Source organism: Felis catus, chromosome A2 (assembly GCF_018350175.1).
Source record: "Felis catus isolate Fca126 chromosome A2, F.catus_Fca126_mat1.0, whole genome shotgun sequence".
In the NCBI taxonomy this organism is placed as follows: domain Eukaryota; kingdom Metazoa; phylum Chordata; class Mammalia; order Carnivora; family Felidae; genus Felis; species Felis catus.
Genome location: NC_058369.1, coordinates 63472260 through 63492567, shown reverse-complemented (window position 1 = coordinate 63492567; position 20308 = coordinate 63472260). Strand labels below are relative to the sequence as shown.

Here is a 20308-nt window from a genome sequence, read left to right as displayed (position 1 = left end):
CAGTCTCGGGATAAATTCCCTCCCTGGAGAATGGGAAACGTCAGATGAAAACTGGGGTTGGTGGAGAAGAGGGCTTGCCAGGACCACCCCCAGCTCAAACGGAGATTCAGGGCAACTTGTAAAGTCCCCTTCAGCATAGTCTGGGACCAGAGCCAACGCAAGGATGAGGCAAGGGCCTCCAAAGCCAACACGCAAATATTGAAGCAGTGACAGGCCTTCATGCTGGGAGGCCCCTATTTCACTAACCAAGGAAACCCTTCCAAGCTCTAAAACGTGGCCATAGCAGCAGGACCAGCAGGAAACAGGTCAAGCTCTCTGGCAGGTGAGGGAGGGTTTGAGGGCACCTCCAATCTCTCCATGAGACTAAGAGAAAGGTAGGAACAGGCAGGGACTGGGGACCATCCACACGGTTCCATCACACACAGGAAGGACGGACTGGGACAAAGCAGAGTCTCTGAGGCTGCACTACCCAGGGCACAAATCCTCCAACCTGAGGGAGCAGAAGCTTCCAAAACATAATGAGTAACAGGATGGGAGCAAGGGCCCCCTGACCTGCCTCTCAGGGATAGAGACACTGCTTGGAAGTGGATCAACCATAGCGCTGGGTTGAATCTAGAAAGGCAAGAAGCCGGGGAGCCTGGTTGGCTCAGTTGGTAGAGCATGAGACTCTTGATCTCGGGATTATAAGTTTGAGCCCCACGTTGGGTGTAGAGATTACTTAAAAGTAAAATCCTTGGGGCCCCTGGGTGGCTCAGTCCGTTGAGCATCCGACTTCAGCTCAGGTCATGATCTCACAGTTCGTGGGTTCAAGCTCCACATCGGGCTCTGTGCTGACAACTCAGAGCCTGGAGCCTGCTTCAGATGCTGTGTCTCCCTCTCTCTCTGTTCCTTCCTTGCTCGTGGTCTGTCTCTTTCTCTCTCAAAAATAAATAAACGTTAAAAAAATTTTTAAATAAAAAAGCAAAATCCTGGGGGCCCCTGGGTGGCTCAGTCAGCTAAGGGTCCAACTTCAGCTCAGGTCATGATCTCATGGTTCATGAGTTTGAGCCCGGCATCGTGCTGTCGGTGTAGAACCCGCTTTGGATCCTCTGTCCCCTTCTCTCTCTGCCCCTTCCCCGCTCTCACTCTCTCTCTCTCAAAAATAGATAAATAAATAAACATGAAAAAAATAAAATAAAATCCTTAAAGAGGGAAGAAGTCAACAGCTTCCTGGCCCTTTCCAGGGATGGTTACAACTGAAAGCAAGATTTTCTGCATGGTGCGCATAGCCTTATAATCTCATTTGCCTGTCGCACGGTAATGACCTTTGGCAGCCAGAACACATGAAAAGAAAAGCTGTGTCTGTACCTAGCCTGGGACGAGTGAATGGAAGAAGAAGTTTTTACTGTTGTAAATGAAAGCATGTACTTTCACACAGCGTTTAATAAACCCAAAGCATATTTGAATGCCAAATCATGGGTCAGGTCGTGAAGACACTGGACAGACACCAGCGTGCTATCAAGTTAAGTCGAGAATCATACTTAACCTGGTTTGAGGTCATTCCTGCGCAGTCCTGTTTTGTAGTTCCTGCAATGGGGCAAAAAGGAAGTGAGTCGGGCGTTTTCTTACCTTTGATCCATCAGTGGGACCTCTTGCCAGCACTCCGTCAATGCAATTAGTTCCTTCAGGTACTTCTCGAAACTTGATAGCGGTTTGAGGATGTAAGGAAAATCAGCCATCACCTCCTCGATGCTCTCTTCTTTCCCCAATGTGGTATTCTTTCCAGTGGCTGCATTAATAAAACTCTCAAAGATGGGCTGGAACAATGTTCTCATGGAGTCTACCCACTGAGAGTTGTTCAGGGGAAATTCTTTTCTCAAGAGAGCTATTCTCCTTAACATGATCTGGACTGATTGCTCGAGTTGTTGACGAGTTACATTCGGAATCAGAGATGCGTTGGAAAACAAAGCTTCGCTCAGATCACCTGTTCCACCAGATACCTCCCCAGCTGTCTCTATGGCTTTCAGAAGGTCATCTGGATGTTGAACCAATGTCAGCAACAGATTAAAGACAGACCTGTTATCCTTCTCTAAGTTACTCCAAAGAGCTTCCAAGGTGAGATCAATCGCCATTCTCAAGTACGTCCCTATTTCCGTGCTGTCTCGTGATAGCATTTCATCCAAAAACAGGATCACTTCCTGGGTTCTTTCCCATTTAGTACCTTGAGAGCAACAATGAGTGGGGAGTGGACGAGGGTGCAAGAAGTCTATCTGGTTGATGATACTACTTATAGGAACGAAGCAATCCAAAATTTCTTCCCATAGGTTGACAGAATCTATGCTGAATATTTGAGTTGCGTTATTAAAAGCTACCACAAGAAGCTCCATAGCCCCTAAATTGATTTTCACGGAAGTTAAAAATTCAGCAATTTCTTCCGAAATATCAGAAAAGTCCTTGGACTGGTTCACATGAGAGAATGTGCTAGATGACGTGTTGACAATATCAGAGTCTTGTGAAATATTAGGTGTGATGCCAGTCATCCCAAAAGCCAAGTCAAGAAACGGCGTCAACAAGTTGTTTATCTTTTCAGATAGGAAACGGTCTATGTTTTTCAAAGTCTTTATTTCATTCACAGCATTTCGAACACTTTGTTGCAAAACAGAATAGAGACTGTCAAAGAATTTCACGGTGTCATTGGCACTAGAGATGAAATGGGCTTCAAAAATAGTGGCCACCTTCCTGGAAACCTTCTGGGCTAGCCTGACCAGTTCCACGGCGGAGTTCACTGAGGAGGCAAGATCTCTCATGTTGGCAATGTCCCGCACCAGCAAGGTCACGGTGTCAGTCATTTCCAACAGGGGCTCCGGGGCACCACTTTCTCCACCAGCTCTTGAGAGAACACCAAGGAATGTGTTGGTCATTTCTAACGTTGTCCTGTTCCTTAGAGGGAATGAATTATTGATAAAGGAAAGCAGACCAGTGAGATTAGCAAGTATGACTTCTCGGAGTGCGGGATACACGTTACGGAAGCCTCTGTGAGGAGAGTGGGCGAGCGCGTCCATGAGCCGTGCTAGCTCTGTGGAAGTTTCTCTCACAAGCTGAAGGGCTGACCTGAGATCGTGATTGAGTTGGAAGAGGTCTTCAGAACTGTTCCCGTGGCGGAGCAAGTGACTCACAACCGTAAGAAACTCCAAATTATCTTCCGACTTGTTTGTCCCCGAGGTTTCCCTTGGAAGAGCACTAAATAAATCTCTCATGAACTTCAGTCCTCGATGAATATCAAAATGAAATTGTCCATTGTCTAAAATAAATGGCCTTTGGATGAGATGATGTATAGCGTCCTTTAAACTTGAGAAAATGCTCATCAGTCTGTCGTCTTTCAAGATGGTAAGAAATTGATCCAGTGACAGAATTTCTAGAATTTTATCCTTTGGGACAAAGCTATAAATAAATGTGTTTTAATTTCATGTTCAGCCGTGGGAAGATTAAAACCTAGAGTCACATTTTGGCTGTACAGGAGCATCATGGGGGAGTCACACAGTCTGCAAGACAACATGCTAACACACCTTCCAGAAGGTGCCGTTATTTGGCACCAAATAATGAAAAGGGTGGAGAAATTTCATGGATAGTCCCGTCAGGATGCCTCAAACCTAGTCACTTCAAAAGTCACATACTTTGGCTTTTTAGAAAAGACAGGAAGGTGACATCAATAAAGTGCCTCTCGCTGCAAGAGGGAACATCTTCCCGAACGTTCAAAGTCCTAGCAAATGGCTCAGATAGGTGATGGCTGTGATGCATCAGCGTGGCTAGGCTGAGCGACAGCTCAAGAATCCCTTTGCCATGAGCTGTGGGTCTCCATGAGTGACACAGTGTCTTCCCTCATGACAGTGAAAGATAAAGGGAAGTGGCCAGTTTGCAGCATAAACACTAACCCAGGTGCCATTGGGAAGCAATTTTGCAGGTGCGATTAAAGCCCCTGGTGAGTAAACTCTGACTCAGTAAGACAGGATATCGTCCTGGGGGTGGGGTCTGACTTCATCGGGTAGAGGGCGTTCAGGGAGGTTGGAGGGTGTTCAGGGCGGGCGTTAAACTTCCCTGACCTAGCAACCCCAAATAGCCCCTGCCTTCCAGTCACCTCCCCTCACCCTTGACTGCCTCCTGCAGACAGTAATTTCCTCCCCATGCTATTCTGTCTGCTTCTAAGCGTGCCTTCTGGACGGCCCATTCTAGTGACTTTGCACCTGCTTAGCTGGCCACTGAAAGCACAGAAGCCAATCCTTGAATTAAATCCTTGTTCTGGTTCGATTTCTGTGGCTGAGCCCTGACTGACACAGACGTCACAGAATGAATTAGAAATTCCTTCCAGCCTTCTCACTGGCAAGCTTCGAATAGAATGAAAACAAAAACAAAAACAAAACAAACAAAACAAACAAAAAGGATATATGAAAAAAATTTAACGTGACTCTCGGTTTTAAAGTTTTAGAATTTTGGGGTGCCTGGGTGGCTCAGTCGGTTGAGCATCCGATGACTCTTGATTTCAGTTTAGGTCATGATCTCTCTCAGTTAAGGGGTATGAGCCTTGTGTCAGGCTCTGTGCTGACAGTGTGGAGCCTGCTTGGGATTCTCTCTCTCTCTCTCTCTCTCTCTCTCTCTGCCCCTCCCCTGATTGTGCACATGTTCTTTCTCTCTCTCTCCCTCTCTCTCTCTCTCAAAATAAATAAACTCTTTTTTTTTTATTTTTTTTTTTAACATTTATTTATTTTTGAGACAGAGAGAGACAGAGCATGAATGGGGCAGGGGCAGAGAGAGAGGGAGACACAGAATCGGAAGCAGGCTCCAGGCTCTGAGCCATCAGCCCAGAGCCCGACGCGGGGCTCGAACTCACAGACCGTGAGATCGTGACCTGAGCTGAAGTCGGACGCTCAACCGACTGAGCCACCCAGGCGCCCCTAAATAAACTCTTTAAAAAAGCATTTAAAGTTTTAGAATTTCCTCAATTTCCTCAATTCCAAATATAAACATCACAGGAGATCAACTGGAATAAAAATATTTAAACCCCTCACTTGTGATGAGACAGTTAATACATCGATTCAATTATGACCGTGTATATGCATCTACATATATAAGAAATAGGGCTTAAGTTCCACATAAAATAGAATTTCATAACTATTTTCATAACCCAAGAATGTAAGAAAGCATAAGCAATTAATTGCCAGGGGCTAGGTTTCTATAACGTGTTTCCTACTTAGACGACAATCATCAAAATTATCTCAGCTTGAAACTTTAATAAAATGTCCTTTAAGACAAAATTCATGCCAAAGGTCACTCGTAGGTGGTAGGTACAAATGCTGTCACTGATGTTGACATGCTCAGGAAATAAAGCAGATTTTAACGTGTGACAACCGCATTTATTATACCAAGCAAAAGTAGACTCACCTCATCTCTGCAGCGATGTCTTTGTGGAAGGCCTTCAGCAGAAGAGATAGTCTGTTCTCAGAATTTTCCTCCAGTAAAAACGAGAAGAACGTTTGCAAAAGCTGTTCCATGAAATCCACTGCACTTCTTGGAGGGAGGATTATGCCCACACCATTTCCTGAAGGAGTCTGGTTCAAGGTGAGGTTAATGAAATTCGTTATCTGAAGGTCAGTATCACTCGAATTTGAGGCTGCCTCCAGAGAACTCCCAGCTAACTTACTGATTGAATTAATTAGGACACTTTCAAAAAGGAATTGAACGAGCGACAAATTAGTTAGCTGTTCTTGGCTTAGCAGTTGTGTCAAATGGGCAACGTCAAGGTCACCTTCCCTAGAAATGGCTTTGAGAAAACCCAAAAAGGTAGCAAAATCTTTGATCCACAGAGCTATATCATCAGTTGCATTCTCATTGGCTGTCAGAAGAAATAACGTCTCAATCATTCTAGAGTCATCTTTGTCTGCACGTTTATGGAGCCAGTTTTTCATGCCCAATAGAAAATCTTCAATGATTTCTGATGTTTTCAGTGACAAGGACCCCAGGCTTTCAAACACATGGGCAAGTTGCAAAGTTATATTTTGAACAGTCTCTGAACTGATCATTTGAATTTCTTTGTTAATTTCAGAAAGCAGGTGTCTGATAGGAAAGTCGTGGCTTAGCTCTGTCATGATTTGTTCAACCTCAAGCCACAGTTCCTCAAAGTAAGAAGAGTTATAAGTCGCTTCACTTGTTTTAGTAAAACTTGGTGCTTCTAAACCACTGTCCGTCACATTAGCATCCAGAAACATCACAAATGGAGAGTCTACAGAATGGGCACCATTTTCTAGGTGCCGATCCCCAGAAGGCAATTTCATGATCCTTTCCAAATTTAAGGAAATCTTATTTTGAACAGATGCCTCTGTGCCTTCGTTAATGTTGAGGATCTTGCTTAAATTGGCTAGTGTATCAAGAATCTTTTCATCTGGTGCAACTTTTGTAAAGCTAACACTTTTCAGTGTTGCTATGATCTGTGAAGCAACTTGCTTTAGGGAGCCGCTGGGACAAAGTTCAGAGATGCCACCGTTGCTTTGATTTCCAGAAGACGGGACAAACGGTAACACTTTATGCCAAAATTCTCGCATGGTTTTTACAAGTGAAGTTTGAACGTGGAAGACTTCGGACAGCTCTAGAAAAATGGAAGTCCAGTCCACTAGTTCATGAATGACACAGACCATCGTCCTAGAAATCTCCTCCTGTGAGCCTTCCTCCGAACATTGTAAACCTCCGCCCACGGGAGAGAGGTGGAGCAGGTCGAGTACTCTGGCCACTTTGCTATAAAAGGAAGAAGACGTGAGCTCGTGGGATTTACAGGCTTCTACCTTGGGATCTTGCCTCGATCCAGAAGTCGTGTGATTCCAGCACCAGACCACAGGAAAGCAAGTTAAAGCCTCGGAAAGAATTGCTGGTTTATCTGATATTAATTCCACCGTGTCCAAAAGAGTTTTTATCACAATAGCAAAGTCTTCCTTGGTGATATTTGAGATGCTGATGCCATGAAGGACAGTGAACTTGTAGACATCCTCGAGGATTTCTGTGATGTTTTTGTCAATTCCTCTCTGCAGGAGCTTCACAGCATGAGGAAGCACGTAGTAGGCGTCTACCACCGCGTTAACGTCATCCTTTGGGAACAGGCGTGAGAGCTTGAGCAGGTGATTGACATTCCAAGAATGTGAGCTGTCCACAAATTTTTCCAGCAAGCCAACAAGCAGGTCGGCCCCCAAACGGCCAGGACCCAATCTACTGACGTTCTTAAAGAAATCGGTTAGCGCTTCACTCATTTGTACAAGTTGGTCGACCAGTAGGTCTATGTCTGGCTTCTTGAGAGTACGCAGGAGAGAAGTTACCTTCTTGAACACTTGACTATTACCTGCATCTCGTGGAATGTTGTGAAGAACTGAGGGCGTCAGGGAGTTGAACACATCCCTCATCAGTTGAATACCAAGTCCTACAGCTTTTGTGATTTTGTGCGGACTCATTTGTGGTGGATGTTGGAGATCATAAGAGAAGTTGAAGGCAAGGTAACTGGCTAACTGATATAATGAATTGCCCAAGCTGTTGACATCCTTTTCTTTTAGACTGGTAGCAAATACATTGAAAAGCTTCTCAGATGTAGAAGAGGAGTCACTTTCTAGGATGTGAGTGGAGACAGCCTTCATAAGTTTCTGAACTTCCTTCCCCAGAGCTACTAAATGCAGCCAAAGATTTTTAAATCGGCTAGGTAAGTCATCTGACATTTCAATGGGTCTTAGAACGAATCCAGTAAAACGTTTCCAGTGGGATTGAGATACAAAATCAAAGTCTCTTGTCAAGTTGTTGATAATCATCCTTACTTGGTCTGTGGAATCATTTAAAAGAGTTAATAAAATCTCTAATTTAGGTACCTTTTCCTCTTCAAAGACTTCAGTGAGTATCACATTTAGGAAATCGGTTACATTTTTCAATACAGTATTCACACAATCTGGATCTGACATGTTGAACGAACAATGAGGGTCCTTTATATTCAGCATCCCAGTAACAAGCTTCAATGTAGAGTTAATTTTGTTCTCTACATCTCTGAAACTCTTCCAAATACCCCGAGGATAACCTTGTGAAACACTGGAGTTATACATCATGTACAGATGGTTCATGATATCTACCCATGCAACGCACCCCTTCTGTCTGCTGATTGTGTCCTCGGAGGAAAATGTGGAATTTAACATGGCCAGAATATGTAATGTCCTCTGTGAGATATTTACATATAATAAGCCATCTTCCAAAATAAACTCGGTAACATTTTGGAAAATATTGGCACAGGACAATAAATCTTGGTCACGTGACACATTTCTAAGCAATAACATTGTTTCTCTTAGCTCGTTGATGACACTTTCAAACTTCATTCCATGATTTGTGAGGTTATTTGAAAGAAAGTGATTTAACAATTGTACATCTCTGTCGATGTATTCTGAGGTATTGCTTAACTCCATGAAAACGTCAAGCAGAGAATATAAAAACTCTCTGCTGGCATTTGTGTTTAATGGAAATGTCTTTAGCTGACTCAGGACAGTCTCCATGGTGAAAAGGGATTTCTCTACTTGGTCGGGGTTAAGTGACTTTACACTAACTAAGGCATCACCCACTACTACCCAAAGATCCCTGAGGCTCAAAAACTCATCCCAATCATGAAAGCCATCAGCTTGGGTTACATTTTTAAACAAATTCAGTATGAGTCTGGCAGGGTGGTGGGTAGGAAACATTCGTTGGCAGCTTTTAGAAACTTTCACATCACCTTCCAATTCATCCAGAAGCTGAGTGAGGCCATCATGAAGAGGAGTGAAAATATTCACGCCAAACTTGAATATCTGAGATATGCTTCCCCAGATATCAGTCCACATTTGGAGCCACGAGACAGTGCAGCGAACAGCCATTAACTCATTGAACACACTGCCATTCGCGGACAGGTTTGAAAGAATTTGTGCCCACGGAAGAATAAATGAAGACCCTCTGTCTGTTGAATAATTCACGGAAGAAACGTTTTTACTATCCAAAGCAAAGCATTCATTACCCAAAAGGGCTTCTACTGATCCGTTGAAGAACTGGCTCATGTACTGAAAGAAAGAAATACGGAAATCCTCGTTGGCCACGAGCAGCTGTTTGAGACCTGTCAACGTAGCATGAATCACTTCCAATTCGGGGCCCTGTGTAGACACCAGGGATTGGGCCTGAAGTTCCAAGTAGTTAAAAAATGAAAGCAACTGCTGACAATAAGATCCCTCCGAAATTCCCTCGAGAACCCCTGTTGTCTCATATAAAAATGCAAATGCTTCACTGATGTTCCGGAAATGAAATTGCTTTATGATATCCAAAATGTGTTTTGAGATTTGTGCAAGGGAGGGTAGCAAAGAGTCTGTGCCCTGACTGCTCAAGAATTCAGACATGGATTGGAACCAGGAAGAATAAATCTGCAGAAGCAAAGCTGAATCTTTGTCCTGGAAGATGCTGAGATAGAGCTGAGTCAAGATTTTAGCAACTTCTCGTTTTTCGGATTCAGGAAGGGCTGAGAAACGCTCAGACAGGTTCCGTAAAGCGCAGACTACGTCCAGAGCCTCTGAGACTTGGCCCTGCCTCAGAAATCCGAATTCATAGAGGCTGCTTAGGACCGTTTCGCATAAATGTACAAAGTCCATTTTCACAGATGGCGATGGAGGCCGACCTGAATGGAACAACTGAGAAAAGTTAAAGCTTTTGCTAAGAACCCTCTCGTCTTCTGGAACAGAAAAGTTAAGACCTGTAGTCAAGGTCTCCAGTGTGTCTCTTTCCCCTTTTGAAATGCCATCCGTCCACAACTCCAGGAGCTTGGGATTCATTTCAGAAAGTACTAGTTCCATAAATCTCAAAATATCATTTGATTCCTTCTCTGTCCAGAGACGTTCAAGAGCTTGTGCTCTTGCGATCACTGCTTTGCCAAGTTCCAGAAGTTTCTGAGTATCAAGAGCAGATGGGTCTCTCTCTAAACTTCTTGAATGATTTACCCACAAATGGCTTGTGTTCAGAAGAGTCTCGGTGGGAGATGGGTGGTCACTGGATTTGGGAACCCGGGGCGAGTCGAAAGGATTAGGCAATAATTTCTCCAGAAACCCCACCAGCGATAAAAAAAAGTGCATTTGCTCGTCCTCCGGGGAATGCAATCTCTTTTCCATCAGGAGAAGTTCCTTGGAGGAATTCAAGATCCTAAAAGATTAGCGGAATTGTTTTAGTATCCAAAAATAAATTAATAAATAAATTCAAGACAAATCCAATTTATCAACTTTTCAGGGTAATACTCAGACTTATTTAGAGTAAAACATAAATGAAGGATTTACCACACAATGTAGGGAATTAAATTAATGTGAGCCCTGGAAGTGTTTTACAAATCCAAAATGCACATACATGTGTTTAGCTTAAAATCTGCTTCCTGCACCAAAAACAATGGATTTTAAGTTACTTTACTCCACGATTTCACATGTAGGATTGTTCAAGGTAAGTTTGCTGTGTATGCTGGAAAAATCTCGGGTTTTGATTCCTTATTGTGTCTCACAATGTCTTGGCTGTAGGCGGAGTCCAAATGGCAGAGTGTGTCAGAAATCTCCCCCTATGATTTATGGACGGACAACTGTTGGAATTGCCTGTTCCAGAAGCAATTCCTGTGTTCGTTAAACAATGCTGGCACTTCCCACTATTAGAAACTCATTAATTTAGATAGTGTACTTTCTCTCCAGGGGTTAACTTGTAAAATGCAAGGAGTTCTCAAAGGAGCAACTCAGGGGTTATGACAAAGTCCACACTCGCAAGAGAAATCCACACTTGGAGGGGAGCCTGGGTGGCTCAGTTGGTTAAGCGTCTGACTTCAGCTCAAGTCATGATCTCGCAGTCCATGAGTTCGAGCCCCACATCAGGCTCTGTGCTGACAGACCCTGGAGGCTGCTTTGGATTCTGTGTCTCCCTCTCTCTCTCTCTGCTCCTTCCCCACTCATGCTGCCTCTCTCTCTCAAAAATTAATAAACATTGAAATAAAAGTCAGGGGTACCTGGGTGGCTCAGTAAATTAAGTCCAACTTCGGCTTAGGTCATGATCTTACAGTTCCTGAGTTCTAGCCCTGTGTCAGGCTCTGTGCTGACAGCTCGGAGCCTGGAGCCAGCTTTGGATTCTGTGTCTCCCTCTCTCTCTGCCCATCCCCCTCTCATACTCTGTCTCTCCCTCAAAAGTAAATAAACATTAAATATTTTTTACATAAATAAATGAATGAATAAACGTTAAAAATGTTTTTCAATAAATATAAATAAATAAATAGAAGTCCTCGCTTGGGAAATGTACTAACTTCCATTAACTCAGGAGCTACCTGTCCACTTTATATATATTTATATGATTTATATTTATATCTGTACCTATATTTATATATCTATACAAATTTATATTTATAAATATATTTATATTTATATAAATATTTATTTATTTATATTTATATCTATATCTGTATTATATTCATATTTATATTTATTACAATGTATAATATATAAATAATATATATTATAATAAATATATATTATAATATATTATATAAATTATATATATTTATATTATATATATTAAATATATATTATATATTTATATATTTATTTACATATATTTATATATATAATATAATTCATATAATTTATATATTATATATAATTTATATATATTTTTATATATTGTATATAATTTATATATAATTTATGTGTATTTATATATTATATAATTTATATATAATTTATATATATTTATATATATATAACTTATACATATTTATATATTATATATAATTTATATATATTTTAATATATTATATATAATTTATATATATTTTTTTACATTTAATATATAATATATTTATATATACTTATATATTATGTTATATTATAATAGATACATATAAATATAATATATAACATAAATATATAATGAATATATATACACAAATATATATTTATATATTTGTTATAAATCTATATTTATTTTTATATGATTATACGGCTGGAACAGGACATGGCCCAGGGTTTCTATTTCCAGACCCAGTACTCTTCATACCAATCGCGATTAATGTCCATCCTTATTTTTATTTCTTCACTCATTCATTAGGTCAACACCCAGTTACCTAGCATCTATCATGACAGATACTATGCCAGCTGCTCTGGGTCTACAGCTATAAAATGAAACATGCCCTTGGAGCATAGACAGACGAGGTTTACAGCTGTCTTTCTAGGGCATCTAAATATTTGAGACTTTCAGGAGAGTAAGGTATTGTAAATCCAAACTGAACAAGGGACTGACTCTCCAGGGGGTATGTCCTGTGCTCTTCCTCCTTGGTCCACTAACCCCCGAGCTTTAAAAGTTTCTTGGGAGTGACAGTTCCTAGGTCCAGAGAGATGTTGAAGAACGGCTCTTGAATTTTGCTGTGCACCTGGAGAATTTCTTAAATCTACAGAAACCTGGTTCCTACACACAGTCAATGTCTAGCGCTTCTGGGAATTTGTATTTTTAGCAAACTTCATAGAACAGGTTCCACTCCTGAGTCTGAAAGCTATGCTCTAATGCAAAGCTTCTGTCCCATCTCTTCTCAGCACACCCATGAACAATAAAGTGTGCTTTAAACTGTACATAATATTCAGGGCACCCGGCAGATTCAGTCAGTAGAGTAGACGACTCTTGATCTCAGGGTTGTGAGTTCAAGTCCCACATTGAGTGTAGAGCTTACTTAAAAATAATAAATAAATAGGGGCGCCTGGGTGACTTAGTTAAGCGTCTGACTTCGGCTCAGGTCTTGATCTCATAGTTTGTGAGTTCAAGCCCCACGTCGGGCTCTGTGCTGACAACTCGGAGCCTGGAGCCTGCTTCCGATTCTGTGTCTCCCTCTCTCTCTGCCCTTTCCCCACTCATGCTCTGTCTTTCTCTCTCTCTCTCAAAAATAAACATTAAAAAAAAATTTAAGTAATAATAAATAAATAAAATGAAAGACTCATGTTTTTAAAAATTAAAGAAATAAACTATATGAAATATCCATAATTATACATAAAAATTTCTACCACAATGCATAGCATATAATCTGGTAGATTTAATTCCAAAGATCACTTCTCTCCTCAAAAGTCTCCAAAACTACCAGAATCTTAAATCACTGATGCCATGACTCAAGCAGGCAACTAGATGAGACTATTTTCCAAAGATTACACTTTTTAGGGTATCTATTGTAACTCATGCTTTTCAGAGACAATTTTACTATTTTCATCTGTTTTTCTTTTCAAAATCCGTGGAAACATGAGTCATATACACTCTATGGAGCAAATGTTTATTGAACACCTAATATGAAACACTGTTCAGTAGCCAAATAAGGAGCTCACATTCTAAAGCAAAAGCAGCATTTCCTACAACTAGATTCTGCTTGTCTTCAGGTAATAGTTACATAGAAACCTGGAAATTGGGTTCTGAAAACTTACCTGGCTACGGAAGCAGCTGGAGACTTGAGTAAGTTACTCAAAAAGTCAAAATAATTGTCAGTGATGATTTCCCAGTCCATGTTTTCTTCGTAACAAGGAGATTCCTCAGAGAAAGCTAAATAGAATGGCATTACATATATCGATCTCAAGTTGGAAACAACAGTCAAATCTGCCAAAGCAAAAAACACTCTAGTGGTTCAGTTAATGTGTTTGAAAATATAACAAAGAAGGGTTAGAAATCCTTGTGATCTGGCTCCCACTTCTGGCCAACACCAACTATCCCTGGCCGTCAAGCAATGGAGACAGTGATCCATAGAAGACAGAAAATAAACAAGGTGAGACCCATGATTATCCTGTCTATTGCCTTCAGGAGAGCATCCAGGCCATGACACAGGAGGTGGAACTGAGCTGGAACTGTCAGGCGCCCTGAGCAGAGGGGATGAAGGTTAGAGTCCGGAAGACGGCACAGATACACAGAACAGACTCCCAGGAAAGACAGAGACGTATAGATGGAGCCCCGCTGTCTGCCTCCTGCAACTATCCAGCTGAGGACAAACCAGTGCATGCAGGTGACAAAGCACCCGGAGACCAGGGAAAGATCCACCCAAAAGGATTCCGGAAAAGTATCCGGGGATCACATGGGCCAGGAACAAATTCTCTTTCCATCAGCCGGACCGGAACAATCCACAATCTCACGAGACAATGAGTACAAGACGCACGATGAGTCTCGCCTCGGTCCTGGGGAATATTTGCAACCGCACCGAGTGTCGCTCCAGTCCTAACAAACCTTAAAAGCAAGATCCGAAAGGATCAAACTGTTTTCAAGAACATGGGAAAAACAGAATGGCAAGCAGGAAACAAGGCGAACCCTCAAAATGTCTGGCATCCAATCAAAAATCACCGGGCATGCAAAGAAGCAGAAAAACGTGACCCAGACTTAGGAGAAAAAATAATCAATCAAAACTGCCCCGAAAGAGGGTGGTACTGCCCAGAAGCAGACACATAGATCAATCAAACAGAATAGAGACCTCAGAGATAAATCCATGCTTCTATGGCCAATTAATCTATAACAAAGGACACAAGAGTACACAATAGTGAAAAGACAGTATCTTCCGTAAATGGGGTAGGGCACAGCAGACAGCTATATGCCAAAGAATGCACCTGCACCACTTTCTTACACCGCACACAAAAATAAACTCAAACTGCACCAAAGATCTAAATGTGAGACCTGAACCCATAAAACCCTTGACAGAAAACAGAAGCAGTAAACTCTTGGACATTGGTCTGAACAGTATTTCTTTGGATCTGTCTCCTCAGCCAAGGACAACAAAAGCAAAAATAAACTATTGGGACTACATCAAACTAACAAGCTTTTGCACAGCAAAGGAAATCACTAACAAAACAAAGAGGCAACCTACTGAATGGGAGACGATATTTGCAAATGATATTCGCAATAGGGAGCTAATATCCAAAATATATAAAGAACTCATACGACTCAACAACAACAAAAAATCTGACTTGAAAATGGGCAGAGGGCCTGAGTGGATATTTCGGCTGAGTGATTTTGGCTCAGGTCATGATCTCACAGTTTGTGAGTTCAAGCCTTGTATCAGGCTCTCTGCTGTCAGCACAGAGCCCGCTTCACATACTCTGTCTCCCTCTCTCTCTCTGCCTCTCCCTTGATGTCGCTGTCAAAATTAAGCAAACATTAAAAAAAAAGGCAAAACTTTTCAGAATGGATAAAACCAGACCCAACTGTATGTTGCATATGAAAATGCACTTGAAATGAAAGACATAAATAAAAGTATAAGGACAGAAGAGACATACCATCCTAACACAAAGCAAAAGAAAGCACTAAAGTAGACTTCAGATGATAATATCACTGTAATTTTATATTGCTAAGGCATCGAGGAATCAAGACAGAGTAGTTCTAAATGTTCATGGGCATTATAACAGAGCCTCAAAGCACATGAAACATCTTAGCCAAAAGGCCGAGAAGCGATACAAAGCACATGAAACAAAAACCAATATAAAGTACGAGAAGAAATCAACAAACCCACAGTGACCGTCAGAGATCCCAAAATGCCCTCTGATAACTGATACGACAGGAAGACAAAAAAACATCAGCAAGGACACGGATCTGTAGAACACCATGAACCAACATGATCCAATTGACATTTAGCTAAGACACCCCAGCCAACAACGTGATACATATTCTCAAGTACATACAGAACATTTGCCATGCCAGACCATATTCTAGACCAAACAACAGAGCTCAGTAAGACTTAAAAGGATTCTAGTCATATAAAGAATGTTCACTGACCAATTAAATTAGAAATCAATTAACAGACATGTATCTGGAAGATCCCAACTATTTGGAAACTAAATAACACACTTTGAAATAACTCATGGATCCAAAAAGCAATCAAAAGGTAAATGAAAAAGTATTTTAAAACTGAATAAAAATCAGAGAACCAAATGGCAGTATTTGTTGGATATGACTAAAAAAGTACTCAAGGAGAAATTTATACATTAAACACCTACACTGGAAAAGTATAAAGGTCTCAAATCAATGACCTCCACTTCTGTGGTAAGAAACTAGAAAGTCAGTGAAACCCGGGGTGCCTGGGTGGCTCAGTCAGTTAAGCATCTGACTCTTGATTTCAGTTTGATTTTCATGGGATTGAGCCCCATTTCAGGCTCTGTGCTGACAGCAAGGAACCTGCTTGGGATTCTCTCTCTCTCTGCCTCTCCCCTGTTCGCTCTCTCTCTCTCAAAATAAATAAATAAATATTAAAAGAATAAGTTAGTTGAACCTAAAGTAAGTAGAATAAAGAAAAGAGTAAAGATCAAAGTGAAAACTAAGGAAATAGAATAAAGGAAAATATTGCAGAAAAATTAACAAAACCAAAGGCTATTTCTTTGAGATCAATAGTATTGATGACCCTCTAAAGCAAAGTGATCAAGAAAAAAAGAAAGGCACAAATTACCGAGAACAAGTATGAGAGGTGATATTACTACAGATTCTATAATATTAAGAGAATAATAAGGGGGGCACCTGATGGCTCAGTCAGAAGAACGTGCAACTCTTGACCTCAAGGTCGGGAGTTTGAGCCCCATGTTGGGTGTAGCGATTACTTAAAAATAAAATCTTTAAAAAAAATCTTTTAAAAGAGAATAATAATGGAATAGCAGGAAAAAAACACTATGACACTAAAGTGGACAATTTACATGGCAGAGACAAGTTCATTGGAAGACACATTCTTCCAGAGCTTACTCAGGAAGAAACTGATAACCTGAATAGTCCTATTAAGGAAATTGAATGTATAGTTAAAAAACCTTCCCACGAAAAAAACTAAAGGCTGGGATGGCTTCACTACTAAATTCTACCAAATGTTAAAGGGAGAACTAATACCAATTCTACACAAATTCTTCCAGGAAATTGGAAAGGAGAGGAAACTTCTCAACTTATTCTATGAGGCCAGGATTTCCTTGATACCAAAATAAGACAAAGACATCAAAGGAAAAGAAAACTACAGTCCAGCATCCCTCATGGAACAAACGCAAAATGTTAGACAAAATTTTAGCAAGTTGAATCCAACAACATATGAAAAAGCAAAATATCTTATCAAGGGGGGCTTACTTACCCTAGTTATGCATCTCAATGTAACATCTCAAAAGCTTCAAAAATGTTAAAAACATAGGGATGACCTGAGAAAAGATTTGAAGAGTACTACAACGAAATTACTAACAGAAAACAGGGGCGCCTAGGTGGCTCAGTCAGTTAAGCGACTGACTTTGGCTCAAGTCATGATCTCGTGGCTCCTGAGTTCAAACCCCACATCAAGCTCTGTGCAGACAGCTCAGAGCCTGGCATCTGCTTTGGATTCTGTGTCTCCCTCTCTCTCTGCCCCTCTCCTGCTCATGCTCTGCCTCTCTCTCTCTCAAAAATAAATAAACATTAAGAAATTTTAAAAGAAGAAAATAAATAAGACATAAACAAATGGAGAGATACATGGTGCTCATGAATCAGAAGACTACGTGTAGTTAAGAAGTCATTCTCCCTAAATTTATCCAGAGAGTCAACTCAATCCTGGTTTAAATTCCAACAGAATTTTGAGAAACTGAGAGGCAGATTCTAAAATTCAGATGACCTAGAATAGCTAAAACAATTTTTTTAAAGATTTTATTTTTTTAATTGTTTATTTATTTATTTTGAGAGAGAGAGTGTGTGAGCAGGGGAAGGGGTGGAGAGAGAGGAGAGACAGAATCCCAAAGAGGTTCTGTGCTGTCAATGCAGAGCCCTACTCAGGGCTCGATCTCATCAACTGCAAGAGATAATGACCTGAGCCAAAATCCAGAGTTGGAGCTTAACCGGCTGAGACACCCAGGCACCCCAAGATTTGTTTTAAGTAATCTGCATACCCAACGTAGGGCTCAAACTTACAATGCCAAGATCAAGAGTCGCACACTCCACTAACTGAGTCAACCAGGCCTTGCTAAAACAATTTTTTTATTTTATTTTACTTCATTTTATTTTAATGTTTATTTATTTTACTGAGAGAGACAGAGAGAGAGAGAGAGAGAGACAGAGACAAAGTGTGAGTGGGGGAGGGGCAGAGAGAGGAAGACACAGAATCCAAAGCAGGTTCCAGGCTCCGAGCTGTCAGCACAGAGCCCGATGCGGGGCTCGAACTCACGAACTGCAAGATCATGACCTGAGCCGAAGTCAGACACTTAACCAACTGAGCCACCCAGGTGCCCCTAAAACAATTTTTAAAATTTTTTTAACGTTTATTTATTTTTGAGACAGAGAGAGACAGAGCATGAACGGGGGAGGGTCAGAGAGAGAGAGTGAGACACAGAATCTGAAACAGGCTCCAGGCTCTGAGCTGTCAGCACAGAGCCCGATGCTGGGCTCGAACTCACGGACCGTGAGATCATGACCTGAGCCGAAGTCGGTCGCTTAACCGACTGAGCCACCCAGGCGCCCCTAAAACAATTTTTTAAAAGAACAAAGTAGGAAGGCTAACACTGATGCTAAGACTTACACTAAAACTATAAGAATTAGGGGCACCTGGCTTATTGTTATTATATTACACTCAACTGAGTGTAGAGATTAGAGGTTAGTTCATGTCTAAGTAGAAATTAGAGATTATTTAAATAAATGGATAACTGACATATAGAAATGAGTACTTACATCAATAAAACTCAGAAATTAAAACTTCACTAATCGAGGTAGTGTGATATTGGCATAGAGACCAACAAACACACCCCTGGAACAGAAGAGGCAGAAAAGACCCATTCATGTAATTTACTTAACAAAGGGACAGAGATAATTCAGTGGAGAAAATCTTCACAACAAATCTTTCTGAAGCAATTGGATCTCCATATGCAAAAAAATAATACTCAGTGTACACCAACATCATATACAAAAATTATCTCAGAATTCATCGTAGACCTAATTTAAAAACTTGTAGTTGCTGGGGCACCTGGGTGGCTCAGTCAGTGGAGCATTCGACTTGATTTCGGCTCAGCTCATGATCCCAGAGTCATGGGATCGAGCCCGAGTTGGGCTCTGCACTGGGTGTGGAACCTGCTTAAGATTCTCTCTCTCTTGGGGCACCCGGTTGGCTGAGTCGGTTAAGCATCCGACTCTTGATTTCGGCTCAGGTCATGATCTTACAGTTCGTGAGATCGAGCCCCGCATTGGGCTCTGGGCTGATGGCTCTGAGCCTGCTTGGGCTCCTCTCCCACCCCCTCTCTCTGTGCCACCCCTGCTCGTTCATGCGCTCTCTCTGTCTCAAAATAAACAAATCAGGGGCGCCTGGGTGGCTCAGTCAGCTAAGCGTCCAACTTCAGCTCAGGTCACGATCTCACACTTTGTGGGGTCGAGCCCCACGTTGGGCTCTGTGCTGACAGCTCAGAACCTGGAGCCTGTTTCGGATTCTGTGTCTCCCTCTCTCGCTGACCCTCCCCTGATCATGCTCTATCTCTCTCTGTCTCAAAAATAAATAAACGTTAAAAAAAATTTTTTTAAATAATAAATAAAAAAAATAAACAAATCAACATTAAAAAAAGAAAGAAATCCTAATTTGAGGCAAGTAATTTAACCTTTCTGGCATCTATTTCACAAGCGAAATCACATGGGGAAAAGGAAGGTAGTAACAATCATGAAAATCAGCACGGGTGTGTGTGATTCATAACAGATTTTCAAAAGGGTAATGCTACCAAAAAACCAAGCCACATCGAACAAGTTTTCTAAACAAAAGAAGAAAACATAATCCACGAGAGTCCACTCCCTGGCTGCTGTCTGTGACTCATTATAATGCTGGCACTCATTTCTGTGCGGAAGGAAAGGAATGTCTCACGCAATGGCCTACAAGTCCCGTGCTAGCCATTTACACATATTATCTGATTTAGTCCTCATAAGAACCCGATAAAGCAGGCCAGATAATCCCTGTTTTCCTAAGGAGAAAACTGGTTACAATCGAAGCTCAAGTGACCTGCTCACTAAACTCTGCACCAGAAGCAATGTTTGCTACCGAGCTCATCGGCCTCCAAGAGCCATCCGTCCAAGTCCGGGGCACCTGGGTGGCTCAGTCAGTTAAGCAGCCGACTTCAGCTCAGGCCACAATCTCACAGTTTGTGGGTTCGAGCCCCGTGTTGGGCTCCGCGCTGACAGCTCGGAGCCTGGAGCCTGCTTTGGATTCTGTGTCTCCCTCTCTCTACCCCTTCCCCACTCATGCTCTGTCTCTCCCTGTCTCTCAAAGATGAATAAACTTAAAAAAAATTTTTTTTAAAGAATTTGACCCCTTTTCCCTCATAGTTTT

At 41.5% G+C, this 20308-nt stretch overlaps 1 protein-coding gene across 1 annotated transcript in view; it reads right to left on the bottom strand.

Annotated features, from left to right (window-relative positions):
- Positions 1–20308, bottom strand: part of ABCA13 (ATP binding cassette subfamily A member 13) — a 396806-nt gene that overhangs the window by 298520 nt on the left and 77978 nt on the right. The window contains exons 16-18 of the mRNA XM_045052108.1: positions 13476–13590; positions 5416–10197; positions 1609–3420 (exon numbers count right to left, since the gene is read on the bottom strand). Coding sequence (XP_044908043.1) covers positions 1609–3420; positions 5416–10197; positions 13476–13590 — 6709 coding nt within the window. The remainder of the gene's footprint in view (positions 1–1608; positions 3421–5415; positions 10198–13475; positions 13591–20308) is intronic.